This window comes from Platalea leucorodia (genome assembly GCF_965183815.1).
Source record: "Platalea leucorodia genome assembly, chromosome: 22".
NCBI lineage: Eukaryota > Metazoa > Chordata > Aves > Pelecaniformes > Threskiornithidae > Platalea > Platalea leucorodia.
In genome coordinates this window covers 7205934-7214088 of record NC_138844.1, presented here as the reverse complement: position 1 = coordinate 7214088, position 8155 = coordinate 7205934, and the positions used below count along the sequence as shown (strand labels likewise).

General features: G+C 53.1%; 1 protein-coding gene across 2 annotated transcripts; it reads right to left on the bottom strand.

Annotated features, from left to right (window-relative positions):
* Positions 1-1200: 1200 nt before the first annotated feature.
* On the bottom strand, positions 1201-8102 carry TMEM106A (transmembrane protein 106A). Of its 2 annotated transcripts, XM_082331723.1 has the most exons (8): positions 8057-8102; positions 6385-6618; positions 5876-5939; positions 5319-5478; positions 4664-4804; positions 4056-4099; positions 3353-3406; positions 1201-2048 (listed from the first exon to the last, which is right to left on the bottom strand). In XM_082331723.1, the coding sequence occupies exons 2-8, from the start codon at positions 6596-6598 to the stop codon at positions 1928-1930; spliced, it is 798 nt and encodes a 265-aa protein (XP_082187849.1). In that variant the 5' UTR covers positions 6599-6618; positions 8057-8102; the 3' UTR covers positions 1201-1927. The 2 variants fall into 2 exon arrangements, with proteins under 2 accessions (XP_082187849.1, XP_082187848.1); XM_082331722.1 differs by lacking the exon at positions 8057-8102 and having other exon boundaries at positions 6385-6644.
* Positions 8103-8155: the final 53 nt, after the last annotated feature.

Sequence of the window (8155 nt, the reverse complement as noted above, 5' to 3'; positions counted from 1 at the left end):
ATTTCGGAACGGGACGTGGAGCGTCCCCATCCCTGCTTCAGGGAGGAAGCCGGCTCGTCGCCGGTTCGGTGTGATCCCAGTGGATGACAGCGAGGAGCCACTCTGCCACAGCTCTGTGAGAGGCGCTGGTTTAGCAGGCGTATTTTGAAGACAGGATCAGAGACTTTCTTCAACTATTCTGACGCTTTGGTTCCATCCTTCAGTGGGACAGACGCAGGAAAATGCTGAACTGCTGTGTAAAAATTTTAGTCCAGCAGCTCCCAGGCTCCTATTTTACCATCCAGAATGCATCAGGCAGCATCTAAGCTAGAACCCAAGGAATAACATTTAACCCCTCCATCATCTATCTGTGGGGTACAACTGCCCGCTCTGGCGGGAGAGAAGGCTGCCAGGGCTGTTCCTCCTGTAAAGTCTGGTGGGCAGTGTCCTGGTTTCAGCGGGGATAGAGTTAATTTTCTTCCTAGCAGCTGGTACAGTGCTGTGGTTTGGATTTAGGATGAGAATGATGTTGATACCACACCGATGTTCTAGTTGCTGCTAAGCAGTGTTTACACCAGTCAAGGACTTTTCAGCTTCCCATGCTCTGCCCGGTGCACGAGAAGCTGGGAGGGGGCACAGCCAAGGGGACTGACCCAGACCGGCCCAAGGGCCATTCCATACCATATGGCCTCATGCCCAGTATAGAAACTGGGGGGAGCTGGCTGGGGGGCAGCGATTGCTGCTTGGGACAGGCTGGGCATTGGTTGGCAGGTGGTGAGCAATTGCATCGTGTATCACTTGCTTTGTATATTATTATTACATTATTATTACTACTACTATTTCACTTCAATTATTAAACTGTTCTTGTCTCAACCCATGAGTTTTCTGACTTTCACCCTTCCAATTCTCTCTCCCATCCCACTGGGGTGGGGGGAGCGAGCGAGCAGCTGGATGGTGCTTAGTTGCCAGCTGGGGTTAAACCACGACAGGTAGTTTTGGAGCTTTAGACAAAAAAAAAAAAAAAACAAAACACAACAAAACACACCCCCCAAAACCAGCTGTTTCCTGATATTTGTGCAAACTAAGCTCTTCCAGTCAGGGATGAGCTCTCTATGCGCGTTCAAGTTGAAAGCATTAAATGCCGAAGCATGCAAGAAAACAAGACACAAACAGCATGTGCGGGCCACCACGCACCGCTGGCTGGAGAGCGGCTATCTTTTTTGGCTCATGATACAGAACGCGTTTTCTTCTCACCGAGATGGATGCCGTTAAGGAACAGCTAGTGGATGAGCTTGTTTTAAAAATACATCCATACACAAATGCATGTTCTCACCTGCTACACTGGACAGCTTAAAACAGCAGCCACCCAAGAGTCGCTCTCACAAGGTGTTTTGGCACAACATGCAGTAGTTTTTTCTCAAGACTTCAAGACACAGAGACATCGGTCCTGTTTCTTGCTCTTGTTGTGCACAATGTCATTAGAATCTGGTGATGTAGATGCAATCCATCCAAAAAGTTTCATCACAGTCCTTCTTTTTCATGTTATAAAATACTTACATTCAGGACAGAAGTGCAAAATTATGCAAGGAGGAAACAACTAGAGTTCGGCTGACTAACAGGGCGCTGCCACCAAAGCAGCAGCGCAACACAGGAGCGTGGCCCGCTCCAATCAGCCCCGCAGAGACACCCCGTGCCCTGGTCGCCCTGCTGAAGCGTCAGCCATGGTAAGGCACCGAAAAGAGAAAGCTGCAATCTGAGGGCAGCAGAGCCCGCATTCCTAAGGCCAAGAATGTACCAAATTTGCATGAGAGATGGAAGTCTTATCCAGGAAACACCGAGCCTCCCGTTTAAGGCGTAGATTGAGAAGAAGCCCCAGAAGTTTGTCTCCCTGTGACTTGCCTTTGCAGTGGAATATGCTGCACCCAAAAGCTCTGCCAACCTGGCCCTGTCACGGTGGGCGGTGGTACAGTGGGTGAGGCAGCGTGGCGTTCCCCCGGCAGTCCACGTACTGGTAGTCTTCAAAAGCCAGCTGCTCTGAATGACACAGGTATGTGCAGGTCAGGGTACCCCTGCAAGGCAAAAGCAGACCAGAACTGCACTTGTGACTGTCCCAGATGAGATCCTGTTTAAACTTCACATCACTCAGCACTGACTACAGTTAAAACCTGCATTAAGACCCATAAAACAAGAAACTCGACAATACAGCCCTTCAAATTGCAACAGAAGACCAAGATTTAAACACCTGTGTTTTGGGAGGTCACCAGTGACATTTTTTTAGTGACCTGGGAGAATTCCAGCCTGGCGTGCCTCCAAGAGATTCACATGCTTTCTCCAATCAAACGCTTTCCCTAATATTCACAGTCCATTTCCAGATACAGCAGGTGAAGCCCTGGCTTTAGATTAGCACAAAAGACCACGATGCAAAAGCAGTTCCTCCCTCCTGAAGAAATCATGGACTCCGTGACAAGTCTGCAGCTGGTGAACCTAGAGGTCCATCTTCCAAGAGCAGCCTCACAACCTGGAGGCTGTCAACACAGATGTGCAGGGAGATCCCTCTCGTGCGCACAGGCTGCACAAGGAGATAATTTCTGCTGCAGGGTTCTCCAAAGTGGCTTAAACTCCACTGAAGACCACTCTTTCACGGCCGCACGGAGGCGTTCTAGCACTGCTATACCTCCTGAGAGCTTCCCTGTCTCACACACCGGGCTTAGCTCTAACTCAGACCAGAACAGCAGCATCCCGTCCCAGCAGGCTCGGTATTACAGCACCGCAGTCGTGCTCCTTCCTCCCTGGCAGGGAGGAACAGCCAACCTGCACTTGCTTTCCCAGCAGGGCCTGTCACACTCTAAAACACAGCCAAGCTGAGCACGGTCCTCTGGTCCATCCCCTGAACAGGAGCTGCCTCAGGCGGCAGAGTCTGCGGAAGAGCCTGCTTTGTCCTGCCTCGCTCTCGGCAGCTGCTGTCAGAATCATCCACGCGTCCGCACAGAGTCCGGCTGAATGAGTCCACCCCCAACACCACGAGGCAGGCAGGCGTAATCAGTCAGTACTTCTAGCTCTGGACCAGGGAATTACTTCCCAGCAGCTATAATCAGTATTCCAGAAGGAAGCTTGCCAGGCCACCTTGCTTTAAGCAACAGCGACAGCCTGAGCTGCCAGTGAGCCCAAATCCAGGGGACTTCTCAGGGCAGCGAGGGCTTTGGAGAATTACCTCCTCCTCACACCTCAGCACACCTGTCTGGGTAACAGCACAGCCACACTGCAGGCAGCCCTGGTCTTGCAGAACAGTGACTGCAGACCTTCTCGAAGGGAGCTGAGAAACAACGTAGGTGACGTGGATGTTAGTTATAGCTCTGAACCAGGCACCACTTACTGTATATGCAGCAGAATGTTGTGAACTTTGACTTTTGTCCAGGTGCAAATGTTACTACAAGAGAAAAGAGAGAGTTAATCTCACAGGAACTGCCTGCACCGTGTGTCTCCTGTCCTCAGTTATTCCATTGCTTCTCTGCTTCTCCAAAAAGGTCTGTCTTGCAATATTCTGACAAGAGCTATGCAGGCAAAGTTCTTCAAGCTCAGCAGCATCTACACCAGTAAAACATGCTTTTGCTGCTGTAACTCTGTAACTGTGGATCTCGTAAGCATGGGCCTTGTAAAGATGCAATGCATCACTCTTTGCACAGAAGCTTTGGTTGCTATGAACTTCACAGAGCTTGCTGGTCACTTGCAGGGAAATGTGGTTTGTACAAGGTCCCTTTAGCTGCTCACAAACAGAGCATTTAAAGTTGACAACCTAGACATCAAATTGATACCATCACTACTCATCAAAATGTATGGAAAATGACATTGTTGAGCCAACACTAAGGAGAAAATACCAATAAACAGAAAAGGAAATGAGTTTAAAATGGATGTGCCAGACTTGTATCCAGATCAGCTCCACACATTAAACTGAAAAGGACACACTCACTCAGCTTTGCTCTACAGACAGGGCCAGCACAAGAAATCTAGTCGTGAAAAGCCTGTAAGCATTAATGATACTTACTAAACAAGGGAAGAAATCTTTAAGAATTACTCACTAGGTGTTGTCGTCCAGTATCCTACTGGCCACCATGTAATAGATCTGCAAATGTGAACCGAAGAGAAAGCAGGAAGTACAGAACTACGGTCACGTTTGTATACAGTTCAGAGCTGAAGCAGGGAGAACTAGGCTCTCGTTAGGTGTCTGAACCTGAATGTCAAGATTTAGCCTAACAATTGTTTTTAACAGCAGGTAAGAAAATAGAATCAGAAATCAGATCTAAAAAGGCCTTAAGAAGGTCATCTAGGCCACACACGTGACCTTTACACCAAGAATGGCTCAGCTGTGCTCAAACTTTTCCCATCGGGGCTTTGTCAAACCTGTTTTTAAGCTTGCCATCATTTAAGGGCAAGCGCACAACCCAGTCCACTACCCGAAGAACAGGCTGATGTTCCTTGCCCAGGAATGCATTAGCTTCAAACTCAGCAACACGTAAATTCTTACAACACCCCTTCCCGAAGCGGGATGTGGGAAGCTGCACGTGGAAGAGCTTTGAGTATTTGGCAGACAGATGATGCAGGAGCGGATCAAGTACACGGTAAGGACCTCCCTGCCCAGGACATCCAGATTAGCTCAGGAAAAAAAGCAAGGAGCAGAAGAGCTCACCTGGCCGCTCTGCAAAGGGCTCAAGTTCAGCAGGGTTTTCACGGTGGTCTTCCCTACTACCAGGGACTGGTGCAAAACCTCTACGTCTAGCTGCACGACACTGACCAGGTAGAAGTTGTTATTAGTTATGTTCAGCACGTTCTAGGGAGAGAAACAAAGAAAAAACAAAACAAAACACAAATCACCTTGCAGCAGGGCGATATATTACTGTTGCAAAGCTCCTTTAAACGTACTTCTGCTATGACCTGACAGCAACACTGGACCACACTGTCCCTTTCAAACCCTCAGACGTACGTCCAGCCTGGCCAAAGGCACCTATGCTGCAGTGTCTCCCGTGACAGTCAAGGGAGGACAACCAAGCAGCTCGAGGATGCAGAAGAAAAAGGATTCCCAGAATTAATCACAGTGCTGCTTCTACACAGCCCCCTTGGCCACTTCGTGTGACTTGCTCGCTCGCAGCCAAGCCAGCCACACCTCTGATGCTGTAACACACTGCGGACATTGATTCCAAGCAGCCAGAGAGCGGACTGAGACAGTGGGGATGGCCCGACCAACTTCAGACAGTGATCAGTCAGCCAGCCTACACGCGGAGTGGCACGGGAGATAAGCAGGGAGCCCTCCAGATCCGCTCTTTGTCTGTGAGCCGAGCACTTACCGTCATGTTGAGGTATATACTGGTGGTGGTGGCGTTGAAGCCAACGGAGGAGGTGTTCAGCCCTGCAGGCAGCACAGTAATGGAGCGGGGAAACAGGAAGAAGATACTGAGGGATGTTGTCAGCAGGCAGATTGTCACAGCAAGACACACGTAGAGTTTCCTGCAAAACAGCACCAGGGCCACAATCATTCTCTTGGTTTGTCAGCTGCAAGCACCTGCAGTTCTGCTCCAGCTCCAAGGGAGGAGGCAACAAAAGCTTGGCTGCCAGAAAACTGGGATGGCTTTGTGCAGAACTATTTGCCAGCTACCAAACGACAGCAGAAGCAGGGTAGAATCGCACACACTGACGTACATTACAGTACAAACTGCTGGAGATGCCTGACAACTGCCCACAGAAGGCTGTCCAACAGCTGCTATTGCTGAAAAGACACAGTAAACACCCAACTTACTGCAAGTCAGAGTGCACAGAGCAGAACACCCAAAGTACTGAGGCTTTCCTTCATACGCGGAAGCAGCATTCAAAAGATAAGAAAAGGGGAAAATTTAACAGGACTTACGTTCGTCTAGGCTTCAGCCTCTGGTCACCATATGGAATCAGAGCCACCAGCTGCCTCTCTTGCTCTGGAAGAGGTGGCAGCAGATCAGAGACCACACTGAGCACGCAGGGAAATAAAGCAAATCGCGCTGCAGGACGTTGCACAGCAGCCCAGCACCCATCTGCGCTCACTTCACAGGTGATGCTGTCCAGTTAGAAGGCAAGCGTGATGCAACTAAGATTTCAGTTTGAGCGTTCCCATCTCTGGGCAGAAACAACAACTCCCCAGGGGCTCCCGGGTGGGCTTTGAGTAATTTCCTAGAAACAGCAATGCCTGCCTTCCCACCCCGTCCTCCCCCAACAGAGGCAGCCCACAGAAGCCACACGTGAGCTGGAGGTACCAAGACAGGACGTTCCTAGACTGGATACAGTAAAGACCAACTGCTTCAACCGAGGTCTTTAGGCAAAGAGACGCGGAGCGACCTCAGAAGGCTCCCAAAGCACTGACACAGCACACGAAGAATCACCTACCCCTGGGGATCCTTCCTGTCCCCTGGCACGTCGGACAGCTGACGTGGCCTCGACGCGCAATGCCCGTGCAGGGCACGCGGGACACAGCAGAGTCGTTGATGCTAGCGTAATTGGTGATCTCGCCTTCGGCATCCAGTTGCCTGGGTAAAATCCGTTTGCCTTCGCTCTCCTTTTGGTCAGGTGCTTTCCAGAACAGCGCAAGTTTTCCACCCATGGTTGAAAGAAGAATTCTCACTAGGTGTCCAACACAAAAACACATTAAGAAAATTGTCTCTGCCAACCAACCTCCGAGGACAGCACCATTAGCATTTATAGTAGATCACAAGCAGCCTAACGTTGAGCAAGTTTCTTAAAGCACAGCTCTGAAGTGGCTTTAAAAGCTGAGTTACTGCAGGTAACTCCCTCTTTTAAACATTCAATCTTCTAGACACCCTGGTTGCAGGAAAAGTGTCTGAGAATGGCACCCTGCAGAACGGTATAGCAGATTCTTCTTTATCTCATAGCGTTTGGTAAGAGGGGAGCGCTGACCCAAAGCTCCTGAAGGTTTCAAGATGACAACGCAGCCCAGAAGAACCGCCAAGTTCTCGACTGGTCGTCATTCGCCTGCATCCAACAGGGAGCTCACCTGAACGTCGAGGCCCGGCATTCCCAACCAAGCACGGCGTTACTAACAGTAACAGTAGCCTGACTAAAATCAAATAGTGTGCAAACAGAATCTAAACCCAGGTAAAATAATAGTCTATTTTTAAAAGTTAGAAATAGTTGAACTCGATTTTCCCAGGCTTCTGGCAATCAAAAACTTTCACGTCAGCTCCTAGTAATCCTCCCGAAAGCGTTAACGATACCGAGCTGAGGTAAAGCAACCGTATTTTCACCACAAAGGCATCAGCTGAATGCGGTTTCCTACCCGCGCCCGTTTTTCCCCTCGGCAGCCTACGCGTGTCAGCAACTCGGACGCGGGCAGGGTGCTCAGCTGTGGTAGCAGCAGCCTCTACCACCCGCGAAAACCCCGCAGGGCCCCGCTGCAGAACAAACCGGGGCCGAGACCCGCGCCGGGCAGCGCGGAGCTGCCGCTGGGGAAGCGCCGCGGCGGAGATGCGGGGCAGCGGCCCGTCCGCGGCCCAGGGGCCCGGCCCCGCGGGCAGGACGCGGGCCGTCCCCCCCCGACAGAGGAAGAACCGGGACCGCGGCAGCGCCCGCTCGGCCCCGGGGCCCCGCCAGCAGCGCGGTGCCGCGGACCGCGAACCCCCGCGGGCGCGGCCTGGGGCTGAGGGCGGCTCCGCGCCGCCCACGCGCTCGCAGCGCGGGGAGGGGAGGGAGGACAAGGCCGCCTGAAGGCTCCGGGCTCTCCCAACGCGGGCAGGGCCCCGCTGCACCGCGCCACGGGTCCCCGTCCCCGCGGCCTCTCGAGGGCCCCAGGCAGCGGAGCCGCCGCTGCACCCACGCCCTCAGCTTCACCGGCTCCTCAGGAACAAGCGTGAGGAGGGCGGCGGCCCTGTCACGCGGGGCGAGGAGCGAGCGGGGGCGGCGGGAGGCGCGGCGGCGCCCGGCCCCTGCCCCTGCCCTCGGGCGGCCCCCGCCCGCCCCGGCCCCGCCGCCCGCGCGGGGAGGCTCCCGGCGCGACCCCGCCGCCCGCCCCCCGGGCCGGGCCCCTCCGGCCGCCCCCGCTTACCGGAGCCCGGCGAAGCGGAACCGAAAGCGCCGCGGGGCGGAGCCGCCCGGGCCCAGGGCCGCGCCCCGGGGCAGCGGAGCGGAGCGGGGCCGCCCCCGG